Source organism: Ursus arctos, unplaced genomic scaffold (genome assembly GCF_023065955.2).
Source record: "Ursus arctos isolate Adak ecotype North America unplaced genomic scaffold, UrsArc2.0 scaffold_2, whole genome shotgun sequence".
NCBI classification, from domain to species: Eukaryota; Metazoa; Chordata; class Mammalia; order Carnivora; family Ursidae; genus Ursus; species Ursus arctos.
The window spans coordinates 7989038-8010825 of record NW_026622874.1 but is presented as its reverse complement, the minus strand read 5'-3'; the positions used below and the strand labels follow the sequence as shown (position 1 = coordinate 8010825).

General features: G+C 47.9%; 1 protein-coding gene across 3 annotated transcripts; it reads left to right on the top strand.

Moving 5' to 3' along the window:
* Positions 1 to 3168: 3168 nt before the first annotated feature.
* CNIH4 (cornichon family AMPA receptor auxiliary protein 4) lies at positions 3169 to 20100 on the top strand. Of its 3 annotated transcripts, none has more exons than XM_026509492.4 (5): positions 3169 to 3300; positions 6257 to 6325; positions 10723 to 10835; positions 16015 to 16155; positions 19484 to 20100. In XM_026509492.4, the coding sequence occupies exons 1-5, from the start codon at positions 3232 to 3234 to the stop codon at positions 19509 to 19511; spliced, it is 420 nt and encodes a 139-aa protein (XP_026365277.1). In that variant the 5' UTR covers positions 3169 to 3231; the 3' UTR covers positions 19512 to 20100. The 3 variants fall into 3 exon arrangements, with proteins under 3 accessions (XP_026365277.1, XP_048081298.1, XP_048081297.1); XM_048225341.2 differs by lacking the exon at positions 19484 to 20100 and adding an exon at positions 13227 to 13361 and having other exon boundaries at positions 16015 to 16104; XM_048225340.2 differs by lacking the exon at positions 19484 to 20100 and adding an exon at positions 13222 to 13361 and having other exon boundaries at positions 16015 to 16104.
* Positions 20101 to 21788: the final 1688 nt, after the last annotated feature.

Sequence of the window (21788 nt, the reverse complement as noted above, 5' to 3'; positions counted from 1 at the left end):
CATTTTCAAATGGCCACTTTTTGCTTTCCCCTGTTGGAAGAGGGTTTTTCTTTTATCTTCACTAGGAAAACCTGGGAGAACTTCAGGAGACAAGATACACAGTAGTGTAGCCTCCTGGAGGTTTTTTCTTTATTGTTTTTGTTTTGGCGTTTTTTTAGAGAGGGAGGGGGAAGGGTAGAGAGAGAATCCCAAGCAGGCTCCATGCCTAGTGCAGAGCCCCACATGGGGCTTGGGGCTCGGGGCTCAATCTCACAACCCTGAAATCATGACCTGAGCCGCAATCGAGAGTCAGACAGTTAACCAACTGAGCCACCTAGGTGCCCAGCCCTCTGGAGTTCTTACATTCAGGCTTGTCCACACCGAGCCTCCAACTCTTTGTCAGATACTGTTCAGGTTTCCCTGCCCCAGTACTGGTTCCCGGAGGTTTCTGCCTTGGTAAGTTGTGACTGTACTGGTCTGTCTGTCTCCCCTACTTGGAGCAGTGACCTCACTTCTCTGACAGATCTAAGAATTGTTGTTTTTTTAGTTTGCTTGGCTTTTTGTTGTTAGGACCCAGTGGTAATCTCCAAGCTCTCCTTACAAGTCAGACTGGAAACCGAAACAGTTCAATTTGTACTATTAAAATATAACCTATATTTTAAGGGCTCCCAGATGCCTCATTCGGTTAAGCGTCTGCCTTCAGCTCAGGTCATGATCTCAGTGTCCTGGAATTGAGTCCCACATCAGGCTCCCTGCTCAGCAAGGAGTCTGCTTCTCCTACTCCCTCTTCTGCTTCCCTTGTTTGTGCTCTCTCTGTCAAATAAATAAATACAATCTTAAAAATAAATAAATTAAATAAATAAAAAATAAAATATAACCTATATTTTAAACCGAAAGTGTTGATCTCTCTCTTTCACACACACACACCCCATACTTAATTTTTTTTTTTTTTTTAGATTTTATGTTATTTGTTTGACAAGGAGAGAGTGACAGCCAGTGAGAGAGGGAACACAAGGAGGGGTAGTGGGAGAGGAAGAAGCCCCGATGCGGGGCTCGGCATGACCTGAGCCGAAAGCAGATGCTTAATGAGTGAGCCACCCGTGCCCCCATATTTAACTGTTTTTTAATTCTGATCAACATCCGTCTCTCAAATTTTGCCTTCCCCATCGTTTTGACATTGCAACCATGTTTTGAGTTTTCAAGTAGGATGAGACAAAGGCTATCTTAATTAGAACTGGTAACTAACCCTTGATGAGGGTACCAGATTTTTATTTATTCAGAATAAAGCGACAGATAAAGAACATGGGATAGCTTCTGTTTTGTGCTCCAACTTGAGAGGAATGGGAGATGAGGTTTATATTTTTAAGAAAACCTAGAACAATTTTAATGGCTTACAGTCAGTATAGTTCATTCATTGTCAAACATTGTTGAAACACCAGCTATTTACAGGATGGAAGGTGCCGGGGGCACAAACACTGATAAAATCTGCTACTTTTATTGCAATCTAAGGCATGGCTGGCTGGGTACGTCCAGCAGTGCTGTGTGAGCATTCTGGTAGAGGTTTGGACAAGGTGCAGGAGGAACATAGTAATAGCTGGTTTATAAATTGTTACCAGTCTGTCTAGCTTTAACCTATGGACCTTTAATGATCCTATGAACTTACGCTGTGTCAGGCAAATCCTGTTGGTTTGCCTTCATACTAATTCCCCTATTCATCATTTTCTCTCCTAAGTGGTCTCCTTGCAGACTTGTCCCCCTTTCATACATTTAGTGCACCAAAGAGAAAGATGTTTTTAGAATGTAAGTCAGAACAAGTTACTTTTTTTTTTTTTTTTAAAGATTTTACTTATTTATTTGAGAGAGAGAGAACGTGCGAGAGAGCAAACACGAGTCGGGGTGAGGGCGGGGAGGAGAAGCGGACTCCATGCTGAGCAGGGAGGCTGACTCAGGACTCTCCATCCCAGGACCCAGGATCATGACCTGAGCCGAAGACAGGCGCTTAACCGACTAAGCCACCAAGGCGCCCCCACATCAAGGTACTTTTATACTTTGGTAGTTTATCATCACATTAGACTAGAAGTTAAACTCCTTGCCAGGGGTCCCCAAGATCTGTGTGACCTTGCCCTGCCCCCTCTGATGTCCTCTCAAAACTCTCACACCCTTCTTCATCCTAGTACAGCCACACTGCCTTGTCTCCTGTTCTTAAAGACTACAAATGTCTGTGAGCAATCGGGTCTTTACAAACGCTCTGCCTGCAAATCTTCAGGGAGCTATTGTTCAGATTTCAAATTAAATGTCAGTTCCTCAGCCTGCCTTTCTCTGATGGTTCAGTCTGCAATTGTTTCCCCGCCTCTTCAAATTACTTATCACTGTCTGTCATTAATACAGTTTTGTTGTTGCCCTCTGTCTCCCCCACTGTAATGGGAGCTACAGGACTGCCGGGACTTTCCCCCTCTTATTCATCATGTACCTTCAAGGTCCAGTAACTGATATATACTGGCTGCTCAGAAAATATTGGTTGAATGAATGTATGACTTTGATATAATGTGTCTTTAAAATGACCTTTTCCCTCCCTGTATTTGGTGGCTACTTAATGCCTTGTCTGCCTCCCACATTCCTGTATCTGGGGTGTAGGGCAGGTCCTGGCATGTAGTGGGGGTGGAGTCAGTAAGTAGTTGTTGAATGAATGGATGAGATGACACGCAACACTTCCAAAAATCTCAAAATCTAGGGTGGGGAGAATCGTTGCTGTCACAGAATAAGCAAGGGACTGCGAAACCTCCGGAGAAACGACCAGGAAGGGCAAGTCTCAATCTGTAAGCCAAGGATTGTTGCGGTGAGACTTGGGCTGCAGGAGAAAAACGTTGCCAAGTCGGGGATCCTGTGGGCCCTGCGCGGAATCCAAAAGAAAAATCGCACATGATAACAAGTTGCACCGGGTATCCAGCAGATTACCAGCGTTCAGTAAATGCTCGCTAGTTCTTGTCATAATTTCTGGAACGAATCACATTGAGGGTAGAGTTCCGCCCTTCCCTTGCGCGGGTGTTGGTGCTTACGAACTACACTTCCCAGCATGCGTCAGAACTACGGCGGCCGGGTGGGTCAAGGGCGGACTACAACTCCCGGCAGGCCGCGCCGTGGCGCCCTCACTACGCGCCCCACCAGCCCCGGCGAGGGCCTATCAGGGGCGGGCGGGCGCGCTGGGCGCCGGAGCCGGTTTGACGGAAGGAGCGGCGGCGGCGGTGGCGGAGGATGGAGGCGGTGGTGTTCGTCTTCTCTCTCCTCGACTGTTGCGCGCTCATCTTCCTCTCGGTGTACTTCGTATCCTTGCCTGAGGCGGGCGGAGGCAGGCCGGGCCCGGAGCTCGGGGGACGGGGTTGAGGCGGGGCAGGGCAGGTGCGCAGGGGCGAGGGCGGCCCTGCCCGGACCGGGACCGGACCGGGACCGGGACCGGGACCGGGGCGGCGAGCCGGGCGGGAGGGCGGCCCAGCCGGGGAGGCCGGTCGGGAAGGCCGCAGTTCCCGCCGCTCCCGCTCCTGCGCACCGGCCCCGCCCCGAGTGGCGGGGCGGCGGGCCTGTCTGGCGGGGCCGCGGGGGACGCTGGGGTCCCCGGGCGAGCGGACGCGGCGTGCCGCCTCTGATCGCTGTGGGCGACAGCCACTGCCGCCCTTGTCGTGGCGCCGGGGCCTTGGCGGCCGGGCCCCGCCTGGGACGCGGGCGTTGTGCGGGGCGGGCCGGGGCCGGAGCAGCCATCTGCGGGGGACCGTGCGGGGGACCTTGCATGGCCGATTGCGCGTGTGTTGGTGCCGAAACGGCGCCCGCACGGAAGACTTGCTCCTGTGCTAGTCCTCAGACTGGTGTTCAGGCCAGCAGCGCGTGAGGGTTGGACCCGCATCCTGCTCTCAGGGAGCATCCAGTCTTCGTCGTCGCCCAGTTCACCCTCCAGTTTAAGTCACTAACATGTTAGGAAACAAACATGCGGAATTGCGTTGTTTTTCTTTCCTTGGAATTCACGTGCAGAGCTTTCTGATGGAAATAAAGTTTTTGTTTGCCAGAGCATCCCGGCTTTTGCGTGTCTGTAGCGTGTGCTTTCAGCATGACCTCATGCTGTATTGTGGACCGGCAGCCGGTTGGAGAGGAAAGGGACAATTTGCAGTCAGGACTCCTTGCTTGGCTAGATGCTTGCTGTGCGAAGTGCTTCACCTGTCTCCGCCTGGGGTTTCTTATCTTTACAATGGGGCCTGTTTCCTTCCCAGCTCTGGGTGTGTACAGCAAGGACACGGGTTCAGCCCCCGGCACAGTGCCTGCCCGGCCCCAGTTCAGCTGCACTTTTTACTTGAATTCTAAAATGGGGAGGCCCTTGAGTTGATTTTGTTTTGTTTTTAAGATTTTATTTTTAAGTAGTCACTGTACCCAAGAAGGGGCTGTAAATCACAACCCCAAGATCAAGACTCACATGCTGTATACCAACCAAGCCAGCCAGGGGAAGGAGAGCCTTGAGTTTTATTAGGTTTGGTGAACTGACTGATAGGGCGGAATCACGGGCCTAAGTTTTGACGACCTATGTCCCCCTTGTGACCTAAGGAACTGGGACTCACAGTGAAATGAAACATGGATTTCTGTATTTGCATTCGGAAAACTAGGCTTGATAATTTAAAGTAGGTGTGGCTTGTACCAATTTATGTACATGAAAAACAGGTGGAATATTTGACTTAGACATTCAGGTACATTTAGGGTGTGTTTTGATGAGATTCATCATATTGCATTATTGTACTTTTGGATAGTTGCACTAGCTTAATATTAGAGGCAAGAGGTAGAATATGGTCAGAACAGAAGTTCTGTAGGGATAGAAGTTTTCCCAGACTTTGAACCATGAAGTTAAGGGGTGGATATTCAAAATCAGGCAAGAGCGGAAGTGAAGATTCAGGTGTGTTTATGGCATTTCTGGATGACTGGGTTAAGGAATAGACCATCCAGGCAAGACATGCTTGATTTTGGCGGTAGTAGGAGGTCAGGTGGGAAAGGCTGGATTAGAGCAGGTTTTAAAAGGTTTGCGTGTTAGGGCCAGGAGGGCTTTCACTTTTATCCTCTAGGCAGTACGGAGCCATTGAACATTTTTGACATAAACAAATGGGGTATTAGGAAGACGAATCTGTAGAGTGGGTTTGAAATGGGAAGGACTGGAAGGTAAACCACTGGGGAGTGGGCCCGTGTGGGTTTGAAACAGCTCTGACTGTGGGCAGGTGAAAGGAGGGATTCGTGGGTGGAGTGAGGAGGAAGGCGTTGCCTGGACCTGCAGGAGGCTGATTGTGGGATATGAAACATGACAGAAATAACTTGCTGCCTTCTGAGCCCGGGCAAGTGGTGCTTGTGTCATCGACAGAAAGAAAACACATTTGGAGGCAATTTGTGGAGGAAGTGATGAGTTTGACTTTGCATTGAGGTGTTAGGGGGAATATCCATATGGAAATGTTTAGAATTTAGGTGAGAACATTTATTTTTACTTGTTTCATTGGATATTTTCAAGCATTAAAGTAGAGAGCATAGTGTAATAAACCCCCTGTTTCTGTCACTCACCAACAGTGATTTTCAGCATTTTGCTTTCCCCTTTCCTGGTGGGAAGGGATGTCGGAACGTTTCAGAGCAAATGTCAGGCCTTGTATCGTTCAATTGAGGACTTTTCCTTCTGTGTCACATGTCCTCACGAGTTTACATTCAGTACTAAAAACCATTTTTTGCTTGATTCTAGTATAAAGTATGTTTAATGTGGAAGGTTTCAGAAATAGAGAAAAGTATTAGGAAAACAGAGCATCTGGAAGGAGACATAACCAGTGCTGACATAGGACCCATCCTATATTGATGGTTTTGTATCTTTTCTTTTTTCACGTCTTGAGTCTTCAAAGACATTTTATGGATCTGTCATAAATAAACACTTTTCCTACTATTGGGAAGTCAGGTTTTTCACATTTAAATTGTTTTTAAAGGTCTTATTTTCTGTTACTTAACAGTCACTGTTTGATTTTTGAGGAACTGCAGTTGAATGTTCTCGTATGGGTCACTTTAGAATTGAGCGCAATGAGATTACTTTGTGAAAATAATTTGTTGAAGGAACATAAATCAGAAAATTGAGTTGTCTAATGAGTGAACTTTACGGAAATAATGAAAATTTTTTCAAGTCAAATCTAATTCTGTGTTGCAGTTGGGTTTCTGTCTGAAACTTAAAAACAAAAAGAGTTGTTCTCAAAGAAGTCTTATAATTCCTTATCTTGATCCTCAGATAATTACACTGTCTGATTTAGAATGTGATTACATTAATGCTAGATCATGTTGCTCAAAATTAAACAAGGTAAGACATTTCTTCACTCATCTCTGGCACTGAAGGTGGTTCTCCACTTTCTGTGTTAGAGATTACGTATAGATAACCAACTATGTGTATTTGATTTTCAAGTGCGTGTTGCTGCGTCTTCATTGGAATGTTTGTAGAGCTACTGTGGTTTTGCAGTATTTTAGATCATGAAACTATACTAGAGGACCTCACTGGAAATTTTGTTTCTTTACCGTGCTTGTTCCTTGTCCCTATGCCTGTCAGTACTTTACAAGGGAAAGGCTCATTACGAGGGTAATTTTATTTGTCTTCTGTGTCTAAACCCATCTTCCCTGCTGGTGATAAAAAAGCTTAGTCTGGGGGCGCCTGGGTGGCACAGCGGTTAAGCGTCTGCCTTCGGCTCAGGGCGTGATCCCGGCGTTGTGGGATGAGCCCCACATCAGGCTCTTCCACTGTGAGCCTGCTTCTTCCTCTCCCACTCCCCTGCTTGTGTTCCCTCTCTCGCTGGCTGTCTCTATCTCTGTCGAATAAATAAATAAAATCTTAAAAAAAAAAAAAAAGCTTAGTCTGTTTTTTGTTGCATAAAAGACGACCACCTTTTCGTGGCTTGCTGAGAAACGGAATTAATAAGTTGACTTGTTTCAAGGCCATTTTACCTTTGGTATATAGTTGGAACTTTATGTTGGCAAGAATACTCTGAGCTGCAGGGTTTGTCTAGATGGAGGGAAACCAGTTACTCCTGATTCATTTTATGGGCTGAGCAGACAGAAGAGCTTTCTGGATAAAAGTTCACATAACAAGTCCCTAAACACTGAGAGGTGCTTTTGGCTTGACTTAAAAAGTATTCCCATGTGTCTTTTCACCTCTTCATCTACTTAATGTTTCTCTGGCCCATGAGGGGAATAAGTCACATGTGGAAAATTAAAATTTCTAGTTAACGATATTCCTCCTCTTCTTGTTTTCTTTCTTTTGAATTTTCCGGAACATGGTTTAATACAATGATAGATTTAAATAAAAATATTTTGTGTTTATCTGCTATACTTTTAGACTTCTTAAAAAATTGAGATGTAATCAATATTGTATTAGTTTTAGGCCTCCTCGTCTTCAGAAGAATGATTAAATATATATATTTTACCCGCTGGGCTGTATTTCTTTTTATATTTCTTAATATTTTAGGGCGCATTTAATTGGGTTTTCTTTTGTAAATATAAAAATCAAAATACAAAGATAAGATCTCCTGGATTCTTCTGAGAAAATTACCCCTTCAATTTGAAGTTAAGTCTTTTTTTAATGTTACATTTTGCTTTTGTGAAGGTAATGCTTGCACAGAACTATAGTCAGAGGTGCTACAAAGCTTATCCTGAAAACCAGCCGTCCCTGCCTGACCCCTTCGAATCCTATCTGTCATACTTTTTAGGGGCAGCTGATTTCCACACTTGAGCTGTTAATTTTTTTTTCAATATTTATATCCATATTTCTCTTTTATATGCTCAAACTGCTGTTTCTTGATTTATCAATTTTAAATATCGTCTATTGACTTCTGAGTCGATATGATAGATTTAGCTGTTAGGTACCTCCTTCCCTAAACATCACCGCTCCTATTTTCCTTTTTGGGTTAAATTGACATTCACTGTTTACGTTGTTACAATGCACTGTTATAGTAACATACTAAGTCTTTTTTGGTACTGAGCCTCAGTAGATTATATTTTTTTTCTTTTGTGTTTTTCTGGATGGCGTTTTCCTTCCCAGTGTTAATAATTGCTACATTTTAAAAATTTCCTTAGTTTTCACTTACCTGTTACAAAGTCTTTTCAGATACATCTTTAAAGCTTTTTCTGTACTATCTGCTACGTGGGTCAGACAGTAAAGTAATCTATCAGGGGAGCTCTTTTCCAGGTGACCTTTCTCCTCAAGACGACTGTCCTCTTGCTGTGGTCTGGACTGGCCACTTCCAGGCCCGCCCCGCAGCCCTCATCCTGGGACCCCCGGCCCTAGCCCTCCTTGGAAGTCATGTCTTCCTTTCTGTTGGCCCACTGCTCCATTTTGCTGGAGTAGCTTCTTGAGATACGGTACATGGGGACTAAATTCGGAGGCCTTGCGTTTTCAAAAGTATCTTGTCCTTACCCCAGAACGATAGCTTCTCTGAGTATAGCGTTCTAGGTTAGCAAAGATTCTCTTTCAGAGTTTAAAATACATTGCTCAGTGGTCTCCCGACTTCCAGTATTGTTGACGTCGGGCGGTATGATGCTGTTTTGATTTCTACCTTTTTTTCCCCTTGTACTCTCCAGAAGTTGTAGAAACTTTCTTTTATCCTTGGTGTTTGGGAATTTTGCCTGAGCCTTTGTGAGCCTTTGCTGAGGTCTTTTTCATGCGTTTTTTCTGCCACCTGATAGCTCTTTCAGCCTGGCAGATCTGTTGTGTTCTTTCTTTGCTAACGTGTCTGCCCCCGACCCCCACATGCTTTTTCCCCCTTCATCTCTTCCAACAACTTTCATGCACTGGATAATTCATCTGCTGGATTATCTGTCTGTTATTTTTAAAAAATTTTCATCCCTCTGGTTTTTTCCTACCTTTTTGTTTCAAGATTCCCTCTGCCCTCTCTTCTGATTTCCTAGGGTGCACGTCGTTTACGTCAGGTTTTTGTTTCTAAGAGCTTATTGTCTTCTGGGCCCAAGTTTGAGTTTCCTAGCTCTCTGAGAATCTTGAGTATAGTAGTTTTGAAATTTCCTTCTGCTTCCTGCATGATCTCTGTTCCCTCCAAGCTCCTTTCCCTGTGTTCTCCCCTCTCATACTGGAGGCTTCCCTCAGTTTCTGGTGCATGGCTGGCTGTCCATCCGTAAGGTTAAAGCCCTAAAATACTCGTGGGAAGCTCCGTATGAGCTCCAGGCTGTTGGCCGACTGGTAGACAGACCCCACCGTAGGGTCATTGGTGTCTACCTGGACTTTTGTTGGGGTGCCTGAAGGGCAGTTGTTTTATCTCTGTTCTCTCTTGTGCCATTAAGTTACTCCACGGGAGAATTTTCCAGGCTCCTGCTGGGGGCTGCAAGCCTAGTGCTGGTATTCAGAGAGCAATTAGGGGAAGAACAGCACATCGCTAAAGGAGGGAAGAGAATGAAAGCAGAGGGCTTAATCGAAATGAGTAAAGCAACCATCATCGTGTTAAGTTTCGCTTCCTAAAGCTTTTGCTTCTAGTTTGTCTGTGGAGAACAAGGTAAGAAACAGAGTTCGGAGGCTCCCGCCGTGCGGGCAGAGGACCCGGGGAGAGGGGAGCGGGAGCCGCGCTGCCACTTGCGGAGTGCTTGCTCCCCCCGAGGCTTCCGAGCACTGTCCGTCTAATTCTGTACAGCTGGGATCGTCATCTCCCCTTTGCAGATGAGAAAATCGTGGCTCAGAGAGGGTGGGTAACTTTTCCCAAGACTGCTAAGCTGCTCAGCTGATCTACCCAGAGCAGGAACTCCACTCCGGGTGTGACTGCAGCTCACCCTTGGCGGCACTACGTGCAATTGGTTACACGTATTAAAAAGTTCCAGTTGATTGCAAACTAGGTTTAAGGCCTAGCAAATCCCTTCTTCTTTGTTTTCAAAAACAGTCTCTAAAATCTAAACGCCAAGAGCCCTGGGGCCAGTGTGTTTGGGCTTTACTGTTTTGTTCTACCATCAAGGAGCTTTGTGACCTTGAGCAAATTCACTTAACCTGAGTTTTTCTCATTTCTGCAAGTGGGGATTATCAGTTCGTGTCTGCATAAGTATATTAACTTCCTTTAAAAGAAAAATCTCTACTCATAGGAGAGGTGGATTATTGGTGAAATGGAGGACCTGCTGTAAGAGCTCTTGGTGCAGGAGAACTAGAATATCGCACAGTTAACAGAGAGCCCACAGAAGGGCCGTGGGCGCTGGAAAGCCAGTAGGCTGGCATCCTGGTTCAATACTGTATCTGTTCAACTTGGAGCTGTTAATGTGAGCTGTTAAAGTAGGTGTGTGTGTGTGTGTGTGTGTGTGTGTATGTATGTGTGAAATGATTTCCCTCAGGATTCTGGAGCTGGGAAAATGTTTAAGACTGATATTCTGACTTGCAGGGCCTTATGTAGTGGGCTTTCGCACAGACATTGGGATAGAAAATAAATGATACTCCCGTTTTGCCTCCGGTTGTCATTCATGCCTTCTTCGTGAATAAACCTGAACCTTGGCTTAGGATAAAACATAACTGAAATTTAAGGGCATTATTTTTAAGCTGTGCCCCGATGTATTTGCGTGGGGTAAGCAGTTTGCAGTATGCAGATCTGGGTCATCTGAGTCTAAAAATAATCTTGATACCCGAGCTTGTAAATTCTCTGTGTATTCATTGATTTAGCTTCAAATAACATGCACATTCCGGAAGAACACAGCAGGGAGATGTAATACCGTGTTCTTCCCTTGCAGTGGGTGATTCCAGAATTGATTGGCCATACCATCGTCACGGTGTTAATGCTCGTTTCATTGCACTGGTTCATCTTCCTCCTCAACTTGCCTGTTGCCACTTGGAATATATATCGGTGAGTATAGTTTGTGTCATGGCCATTTAAAGAAAAAAATTTAAAAATGTAATAGGTTTTTCTTCTGCAAAAAGTATGTCCCAGTCATGAAACCAGTGAGCGCAGAATGCCGCAGTAGATCAGCATACATTTTCCTGTTCTTGGTGTGCTGGGTAGGTGGCAATTTGCATGGTCCACTCTTGTGGTAAAAACACGAATGTACATGTGTAAATTTAAAAAATTTGACATGTTTAGTTGTGATGTCTAAGGACTTTGTGTGACTAAGAATGATCGAAAGTGGGGCGCCTGGGTGGCTCAGTTGGTTAAGCATCTGCCTTTGGTTCAGGTCATGATCGTTGGGTCCTGGGATTGAGTCCCGCGCCGGGCTCCCTGCTCAGGAGGGTGCCTGCCTCTCCCTCTCTCTCTGCCTGCTGCTCCCCCTGCTTGCTCTCTCTCTCTTTGACAAATAAATAAAATCTTAAAAAAAAAAAAATGATCAAAAGTCTGAGACTATAAGACTCTTGTTATTTATACCTGCAGGTTTTAATTAGAGTATATTTGGAACGCTCCAGAGAGAATTTCATTTTTAAAGTCTGCAGACTGGATAACATCAGAATTCTAACTTAATGAATTTAGGAAGCTTTTCAAACATAGCTCGGTGTAAACACTAATTGGATAAAATATTATAGTTGGGCACTTGTACAGTATATATTTTCTTATGAAGAACTGTGGGATAATCTTTTTTTTAAATTTTTTTTAAAGATTTTATTTATTTATTTGACACAGAGAGAGAGACAGCCAGCAAGAGAGGGAACACAAGCAGGGGGAGTGAGAGAGGGAGAAGCAGGCTCCCAGCAGAGCATAGAGCCTGACGCGGGGCTCGATCCCAGGACCCTGGGATCAGGCCCTGAGCCGAAGGCAGACGCTTAACGACTGAGCCACCCAGGCGCCCCAGAACTGTGGGATTATCTTGACAAACCTGGGATTATTTTTAGTGGGTTGCTGTTCTAAATTTTTAGGTTTTTTTTTTTTTTTTTTTTTACTTTTATCTAATTTTGGGGTAAAATCATCACCTGATTGTTACATTGATTGTGATTTTTAATTTTTTAAATTTTTATTTATTTTTTAAAGTTTATTAATGTTTTTAAGTTTATTTATTTATTTTGTTCAGTAATCTCTGCACCCAACGTGGGCTTGAAATCACAACCCCCAGATCAGGAGTCACACGCTTTTCCAGCTGAGCCGGCCCAGCGCCCCATCCATGTGATTTTTTTTAAAAGTGCAGTTAGAATAAGAAGGACAAAGAAAATAATAAAGGAGGGGTAGGAAGAGAGGCTAGGGAGCACATGGTAACGGAAGGCCTGAGGATGAGGAAGTGAGTGGATTTGGGGGAATGAATTTATATGTGAAGACTGTGAGACGAGAACGTGAGCTAAGGGAAGAGATTTTAAATCTCTGTACCTCTTCTCCGGAGGGAAAGAATGACTTTGTCTTTTCAGTTTCTTGTTGCTCTCCCATCCTGTGGTCATCCCATAGAGCAAACCGAGCTCAGCTAGAAACACGGGCTCCTGTCCCACGAGGTGCAGTCCCATGCAGGCTTAGAGCACGGCTCGGTGTCCTTGTGGCCACAGCGAGCAGAGCACGAATTTGGGAGTGAGGCTGGATCTTAGCGGTACCCCAGCGCACACCGTCATTCTGCGAGCCCTGAGCAGGCGCCAGAGGACCAGCAGGCTTGGCTGCGGCTTCTTTGTGAGGAGTACAGACCGTGGCTGAAGGCTCTGTGAGGTCTTATTGGGGGGACGAAAAAGTCCACAGCTTCTGTTCCCTGTCATCACAGAGATCACGTGGGTTTACTGCCGCAGTAACCGCGACAGATTGACGGCTGTTCTCAAATTTACCTTCTATTTCAAAAGGTTTAAAAATCAGCAGACGGATCCCCTCCTGGTTTCAGACATCTGCACTTTATGCTTTTGGGGATGCAGACATCTGATAATGGACAAAGAGGGAAAAACACAGAAGAACAAAAGATGCTAGTTCTGTGAGAGGTGGGCCGAGGTGCCCGGAGAGCCACGGGGAAGCCTGGCTGGGAGGAGAGCTGGAGGGAGCGGTGCAGGGCGGGTGAGGCATTCTCCCGGGTGGCACGGACACGGGAGTGGTGGCAGGGAAACCAGGAGGCAGACACGCAAGGCATACGTAAGGACCAGTCTGGTGGCAGTTACGTAGATGAGGGAGTAGGAATAGACAAAGCTGGCAGTGTCGATTAGGATGGATCAAGGAGAATATGGTCCAAGGAGTTTATATATAAATACAAGTCCTGCTAGCATAGCGTTCACCCATTTAAAGCATCGTTTGCAGTCTGTTTGCAGTGTCTTTGTAGATTTAAGCAGCCATCACCAGTCTACTCCAGAACAGGTTCATCCCGGCAAAGGGAAGCCCTCCACCCGGTAGCAGCCACTGCTCCTGCCCTCCCCCGGCCCTCGGCAGCCACAGTCTCCGTTCTGCCTCCTAAGACCTGTTCTGCACAGACACGTCGTAGAAGAGAGTTCAGTACGTGCTCTTTTATGACGGGCTTTTCTCACTATAATGTTTTCAAGGATCGTCCGTGGGTGGCAGGTGTCCGTTCTCCCCCCCGTGTTGCCGAGTAGTACTGCAGTGTACGGACAGACTACATTTTGTGTGTCCATTTGCACTTGATGGGCATCTGAATTGTTTCTGTTTTTTAGCTTCTATGAGTAATTCTGTGAACATTCATGTGCACGTTTTTGTCTGGACATGCGTTTTCATTTTTCCTAGGAGTGGAATTGCTGGGTCCTATGGTAACTTTGGGTTCAGCCGTTTGAGGAGCTGCCTCGGGGTTCAAAAGCCGCCGTGCCATTTAACCCTGCCGCCAGCTGTGTGTGAGGGTTCCGTTTGTCCATATCCTCGCCAACCTGCTGTGTGTCTTTCTTTTTTACATTTGTTTTTATTTATTTAAGTCATCTCCACACCCAGTGTGGGGCTCGAACTCATGACCCCGAGACCCAGAGTCGCACGCCCTTCCAGCGGAGCCGGCCAGGCGCCCGTTGTTTAGCCATCCTGCCGGGTGTGGTGTTTCACTGGTTTTGATTTACATTTCCCTAATGATTGAGGGAATTGGGGACCTTTTAATGTGGTTAGTAGCTATTCACGTATCGTCTTTGCTCTGCATGTTTTTGAGTAACTTCGTTGATGAGGTAAAGTATTTTTGGGAAGATTTTTCTGGAAGCATCGTATAGTATTGATTGGATGGTGGGGAAGAGCTAGGAGGGCTTCCCTGTTCAGAGTCTGGGTGAGACCGTGGAGCTGGACTGGGGTTGGGATGCGGGAATGCGGAGCAGGCCGCCATGGAAGCGGCACCAGGAGGGAGGGCGCCCGTGAAGGGTGGGGCGGAGAGAGTCTGTCAGGACCACCAGGAAAATGGTGACGGTGCTGCTAGGTCACTTGGACGTCCGAGGAGGACAAGACTGTCATCAGAGACGGAGCTCAGATGTTGTCTGGACACTCACGTGTCAGGGCCCTTCCACTCAGCTCTAGATGGGCTGTAGGATTTGGGGGAGAGTTTCAGATTTGTGGAGCTCGGGGGCACTTGCATTTCACAGAAGTCATTGTTGAGAAACTGCCTGTGTGACAGGAAGGGGTCGGGGACATTGCAAGGTCAGGACACGTCGTTGTACTCGTGGCACGTGATGCAGTCTGGGTGTCGCCACCGGGACACTTACACTGCCGGACCTTCCTGGAGTGACCAGATTTCCTCACTCGTAAAGAGAGTTATTTGGGGAGGAAGACTGTGACATACACAGTGACATGAAATAAATATGAAAGCCTAAAAGACTTCACATAGTATCTTCAAGAGTTTTTAAAAACAACTGGACTCTTCTGAGTGTGTGGAAACACTGGGTGGAATTGGTTCGGAGTCGGAAGGAGGTGCACGCGGGCCGTGCCCTTTCTCTTCTGCTTTCACTTGGGGCCCTGGTCCTCGTGTCTTGCTGTGGCCATGCCTCCACTACTATAAAATGTACATTTCCGGCTTGTCAGAATATTATTAATAATATCTTGAACTTGGCCTGTTTTTTAAGAGTTACTTAATATTAGACATTGTGGAGTCTGAACTATCTACTCGTTTTTTTGTTTGTTTTTTAAGGTTTTGTTTGTCAGAGAGAGAGAAAGAACGAGAGAGAGCACAAGTGGTGTGAGAGACAGAGGCAGAGGGGGGAGCAGGGAGCCCGATGCGGGACTCAGTCCCAGGACCCCAGGATCATGACCTGAGCCGAAGGCAGACGCTTAACCGACTGAGCCACCCAGGTGTCCCAGCTGTCTACTGTTTTAGCTGAAGAGGAATTTTATTTTAATCATGGTGGCCCTTCCATTTCCATTCTATCTAAATCATTTCCATTTCGTTTTCTCTAAATTGTGTGTATAAGCCGGGTGCCATTTATGAAGCCTGCAGACTGAGGTGTATTATCTCTGGATTAGCGGGAACACCGCAGAGGAGGGCTCTAATCTGGACACAGAGTCTCTCTTTTCACTGTCTTCTGTGAAATGGGAATAATTATGTTTGACACTATTCCTTATAAAGATGTTGCATTAAGGGGTGCCTGGGTGGCTCAGTTGGTTGAGCGTACTAACTCTTGGTTTCGGCTCAGGTTGTGATCTCACGTTCCTGGGATCGAGCCCCACATTGGGCTCTGCTCAGTGTGCAGTGTGCTTGAGATTCTCTCGTTCTCCCTCTGCCCCTTTCCCTGCTTGCTTGTGCTCTTTCTCTCAAATGCATGAATAAATCTTTAAAAAAATGTTGCATTATTTTAGAACTTTCTAGATAAAGAAGTTTCTAAGAACTTGATAAAATTGGTTTGGTTTGGAATCCCCTTTACTTGTGTCCGGTGGAAAATGGTTGTAGGTATGTTTGGTTTAGGAGTTTTCTACAGGTGGGTAAAAGGGTCTCGATGCATAAAATATCCTTCTCTAGAGTGTCACTGTATTTGTTTCAGAGGGCGGAAAATTACAGCATAAATTACCAAGTGGTGTATCTCTCAAAGGAAAACCACGTAGCACCCTGTCCATGTCTGGTCTGACCTTGAGGCCGCTTTAAAAGGTTCACTTTTAAAGGTTGGCTATTACTAGGTACTTACTTTTGAGTATTTTTACTGATGATTTGATTTTCCCTTAAATGTGTGCACACCAGATTCATCATGGTGCCGAGTGGGAACATGGGAGTGTTTGATCCGACAGAGATACACAACCGGGGGCAGCTGAAGTCACACATGAAGGAAGCCATGATCAAGCTCGGCTTCCACCTGCTCTGTTTCTTCATGTATCTTTACAGGTGAGTTTACAGCCCTCGCGGCTCCCCCCGTATGCGATGCCCGCTCTTGGCGGTGAGACGCCACTGGCCTGTAGGACTAAGTGTGGGCGACGCAGAGCTCTGGGGGATCCTGCGGAACTCTGGCGGCTGTGTGCATTTTGTATGTGTCGTCGAATCCGAGCTACTTCTTGGCTCCGAGGCCGTCCGCGTGCTCTCCCTTTCTTCCCCGGTGTCCAGGCCTCACTGCCGGTCATGAGCGGTGCTGGCCATGCTCCTAGGGACCGGCCCGCCGCGGGTCTCCTGGGGTCAAGTGCGGAGAGCTGAGAGTTGGCCCGGTCTTTGTCGGCAGTGAGGACCTGAGTGTGCTACCGCCTCGCCGCTGTGCCAGGCCGCCCATTCCGGTAGAACCGTGTCAGCCTTCCAGTCGCGGCACACGGGAGGTGAGGGCCACCAGCAAGGACTGGCCCTCAGACGTGGGATGCCTCGTGCATCCCCTCTTATGTTGTAGAGATAAACGTGCCATCTTGTCCTTTACCTGTCACGGGCCCATGAATAGAGCAAGAAAGGGAAACAAGATCGTTGTGTGCGTCTGATCTGATTAAACCTTTAGGAGGCCAGAAATCAGGCTTAACCTTTGTATGCGAGCTTAACTAGATCATACCTATTCTTCTCCCCAGCTGAATTTAAATTTTTAAATTTAAAGTCCTAAGAGGACTCTTAGGAAGAACTTGTGTTGAACTAAATTTCTATCATTCAGAAGGTTCCAATAGTTAGAAACTGCATAGAGATGGCAGTTTTGAAACATTGTTCTTCTTTTTTTTTAAAGATTTATTTTATTTTATTTTAGTTTATTTTATGTTATTTTATGTTATTTTATGTTATTTTATGTTATTTTATGTTATGTTATGTTATTTTATGTTATGTTATGTTATTTTATGTTATGTTATGTTATTTTATTTTATTTTATTTTATTTATTTGACAGAGATAGACAGCCAGCGAGAGAGGGAACACAAGCAGGGGGAGTGGGAGAGGAAGAAGCAGGCTCATAACGGAGGAGCCTGATGTGGGGCTCGATCCCATAACGCAGGGATCACGCCCTGAGCTGAAGGCAGACGCCTAACGACTGCGCTACCCAGGTGCCTGAAACATTGCTCTTCTGTCTGAAATAATTTTGAAGTTAGAGGCATTTTAGCGTCTGCCTGATAAAGCAGGCTTCCTGAAATCCTTTTGCTGGGCTCATTCCATCCACAAACATAGATTGGATTGAAATTAGGTTAGATTCTTTTGTTTTCTTTATTGATCATATTTACTTTTCTGTATTTTATTAATTTTTTTTTTTAATCTCTGTGCCCAATATGGGGCTTGAATTCCCGGCCCCGAGATCAGAAGTCCCACGCTCCACCAACTGAGCGAGCCAGGAGCGCCTGTCCCGGTTTTTAAAATACAGAAAAGCAGGGACGTTGGGCAGAGAGGTTACTTTAAAAAAAATCTATATCTACATATATCGATATCTAGCTATCTATAGATATTTGTGTATGTCTATGTTAACTAATTTGAGGTTAAACGTAAATAAAAATACATAATTTAAAAACTGGGATAGAAAAAGCACACTGGTATCATTTTCTGGTTCTCGTACTGCACCTCACTGCTTATGTGTTTCATTTTTAAACCTTACTTTAAAGGCAAAGAACAAAGAGCAGAGAAATTTAATATTAATAACACGATGACACACCCTCTTCTGGCTTTTCTGACTTTAAAGTGCAACTATGTGAAGGTATCTGGGCCGCCAGAGAGGGTCCCTCATAGTTGTCTCTGGAGAGGTGGCAGGCAGGGCTGGAAGCAGCGGTGCTCGGGGCCGTCCCGTGCGACTGTCCCTCGAGGCTGCTCTCGGTGGCAGCGGAGCCCCGCGTGGCGGGCAGTGCAGGGTCGCGGAGGAGGATCTTGCCTAGTAGACGCGAGTCCTGGGATTTGAAACGCGCACGGGTCTCGGGTCGGCAGCGGCTGGCTTCGTGGCAGTGGGACGGGCCGGGCGCGGGCGGAGGGGCCGGGGAGCCTCTGGCGGCAGGTCGAGGGGGGACCCCGCACTACTGAGTGGAAGGCAGGCAGCCTTCGTCGCTGTTTTGGGAGACACTGCGTCCCTCTTTCTGGCCTCGCGTCCCGAGCTTGTCACGTCTGCCACCTCGCTGTGGCCTCATCCCTGGCGCCACCCACAGCTCCTGCCCCGGATGAGGGGGCCGTCTCAGGGGACAGGCTCGTCCTGTTTTCTCCTGCTCGGGGCTGCTGCTGTGTCCGGTGGCTTTATTCCCAGTCGTCCGGTCCCTCACGCAGGCCTCTCCAGCCGGTCCTCTCCAGGTCGCCTGCCGTGTCGCGGACGCTCAGGGTTTGTCACATGGAATGAGAGGGGAACATGCCCATCTTCTTTAGAGAGTGCTGGCCTCGATGCCACTGGTGTGCGGTTGGGTGCCGACCCCGTGCGGTCTGGGCCCGGCCGCTTCCTGTGCGACCCAGGGCTGGTTTCTTAACCTCCCTGTGCCTCAGTTTCTGCGTCTGGAAATGGGATAGTAATTAGTACCCACCTCACTGGGGTGCGATCCGGACTTAACGAGAGAACGCACGGAAAGCACTGCGGCTTGTGCTGACCTAGAGTTAACTCGCAAAAATCTTCCAGGCGCGTCCGCTGCCATTGAGCTGCGCCGTGCGCACCTGTGTGGTGAAATTGGGGCCGCGAAGGCCGCCGTGAGGGGGTGCGAGGGTTCCTGGGTATTGTCCTCCGTCCCAGCACCGCGGGCTGGCTTCGGCGCGAGGCGGTGATGACAGGGCTCGGTGCTGCTGTTGGCCGCGGGGTTTAGCAGACTGTGTACCGGCGACTGCCACGTGCCCGACGCTGTCGGGCCGGGGTCCGGGGGCCCCACAGGGCCCTGCGCGAAAGTGGGGTCCTGAAGCTCGGCGCCCGGGGTCTGCAGCGGGCAAGGGCTGAGGCCTGGGCGGGCTGCACAGGGGCGTCCCGGGTGGGCGGGGAGCGGGGCTCTGGGCCTCAGGACAGCATGTGCGAGGTCTGGCTACAGAAGGCACGTTTTGCTTTGTTTTCTGGCCGTGGCTTATTCTGAATTGTAGCCCAACATTGATTTTAGGTTACACCCCCCCCCCCCAGTTATTTGTTTTGTTTCATGAAACAAATCAGGGCTTTGAGAGGCCCTAAGTAGATGTTCTTTCTTTTAAAAATGGGTCAGTGATTGTCTTTTGCTGAGTGTTCCTTGCCGAGCCTCAGAGACATGAGCCCAGACAGAGCAGACGTCGTGGGGACACTGCTCAGGGGACGCTGGTAACGCTCATCTCTTCTCTCCGCAGTATGATTTTAGCTTTGATAAACGACTGAAGCTGGAGGAGCCGCGGGGCGCAGTCCGGGAGCCAGAGACGGCCGAACGCATCCTTAGAACCGTGACCATAGCAGTATATTTTTCCCTCTTTGAACAAAAAAAAAAAAAATATTTTTGCTGTATTTTTACCATATAAAGTATTTAAAAAACACGAATTGAGTTTTGTAGATTTCTGGTTCTCAACTTTAGCCCGAACCCTGACATGTTTCTCTCATCGTCTGTGTGTTGAAGGTCGTTATTCGTACGTAGCAACGGGAGCGTCACATGCCAGAGAATCCGAGGACACACATCAGAGGGAAAGCCTCCTAGACGCGCTGCTGTGAAGGCCGAGTGTAGAGCAGCGCTGTTAGTCTGGGCAGAGGAAGAGAGAAATAACCCCTCTTATGGCAGCTTTGTACGGTTAATTCAGTGTAAAGATTTGTGGGACTGTCAGCTAAAGGTCTTTTCACAGGAATGTTAATAGAAAATGACATTTCAAAAAATATATCTTTTTTTGCAGAAATCTGTGAAACCCTATAAGCCATTTGCCCAGGTACAATGTAATTCCTGCTTGTAGAAAGGAAAATAAATCAAAAAAGCAAAATTTTATCAAGAATTTTCATTTAAAGCCACTGCCTCCAGAATCACCCTCAAACCCATAGGACCCACTGGCTCTTGCAGGTCTCGCTCTTGTATTCCGGTCTCTCAAGATACGTTGCTTAGTGGGTTTGGAGGGTGATTTGGTAGAAGACGCTCATCAGACCAGAGCAGGAATAGCCAGTCATCCAGTGGCCGTGGAGCCCGTCACTGCTCTGCTTCTGTTCCACCGCGCTGTCGTCCACTCTGCGACTTGGGAGACGTGGGACAGGCTGTCTCATGGACGTGGCACTCCCCAGCCAAACTCGGTTCCCTGGAGCTGGGTCTGCTCTTGCTGTGGGCGTGAGTGTTGACCTCTTGGGCTCTGTTTGCCGGGTGACGTGACCTGGCCGTTCGTTCTCAGTCCTACTGGGCGCCCTGATGTTGCCATCTGAAGTGCTGGCCTCTAGGCCAAACACAGCTGTTTCATGGTGGAGTCCAGGGCAATTACCCACATCGGGGCAGAAGTGGCAGCTAAACCAGGTGTGGGGTCATCAAGACATCAGATGCTGTGTGTCCTTTCGGTCTGGGACTCGGTCCGGCCTGGGCAGAAGCCCAGAGGCTACTAAGCCTGAGTCCCTGGATAGAAGGGCCCCTGTTTGGAGCGGCCCAGCCGCCGCAGAACGGGGACTTGCAGGTGAGGGAAACTGAGGCTGTCAGCCTCCTGGGCCTCCCAAGTCCCTCCTGGGTTATTGGTATAGCTGACGCCAGGAGCGAAGCAGCTGTCACATGGAAGTGACTGAGGGGGACCTTCCCTACCTTTTCCTTTGGAGGCACTTTCCCACATTTTTAAAAAAACCCCAAAAGCAAACTGATCTCTCACCTGGCTTTCTCCCTGCTCTCCACTGCCCACAATGACCTGCTGAAGCTTTTAAAGCCACGAAGCCGGGGCAGGGACTTCACTGCTGAGAGCCGAGAGACAGGTCACTTCAAGCAGCTGAAGGTGGTGGAGGGTTTGCTCTTCCCCCGCGAGTCTTCCTTAAGTGAGCGCGAAGCCGTGTACTTGGCGAGCCCGGGCCGTCAGCCCCTTCTGACACACTGTGGCTGAAGAGGAACAAAGCCCCCGATCTTGAATTGCCCACCTGGATCAAAGCCAGGAGAGGGGGCGACTAGTGTTTTTTCTCGGGGCACCTCTACAAATGATAAAAAGAGGAGAGAAGTGCAGACTTTGAGAGCTGGGGTTAAGGTGCTAGGGATTTGTGTGCTGTGCTTCCCCTTGAGGGGAGCCCTGTGGAGACCTTCCAGATCCTTGTGTCTCACTGCCGCTTAGAAGGAAGGGAGGCTGGAGGTGGGCTCAGAATCTGTGCGGGCAGGACCCAGCGCCCACGGGATGCTCCTGCCTGTGACTCTGTGCCTGTGTCGCATCCTGTCCCTTCGTCCTGGTCCTCGCTGAGCGTTGAGGAAGCCAGACCTGGGACGCGGCGCGCTCCTTCGAGCCCGGCAGCCCCTCCGGCAGCTCTTCTGCCTCGCGGCCAACAAGGCAGCGGGAGCCCGAACCCGCTTCCTCTCACTCGGCCGCTCTCTGCTGCTGAGAGCTGAGGATGCTCCCCTGAGGGCCTGACTCCGCCCGGCAGCCACCCTGTCCTCTGCGAGATCAGCCGTTTGTGGGCACCTGACCCCGTGCCTTGTGCACAGAGGCCGAGCAGCTGCTGGAGGAACAA

Coding starts and splice junctions, on each gene's coding strand:
- CNIH4 (XM_048225340.2), top strand. CDS start 3,232: ATGGAGGCGGTGGTGTTCGTCTTCTCTCTCCTCGACTGTTGCGCGCTC. Junction 3,301..6,256: donor TCTTCCTCTCGGTGTACTTC/GTATCCTTGCCT, acceptor CTTGATCCTCAG/ATAATTACACTGTCTGATTT. Junction 13,362..16,014: donor ACGTCGTAGAAGAGAGTTCA/GTACGTGCTCTT, acceptor TGTGCACACCAG/ATTCATCATGGTGCCGAGTG.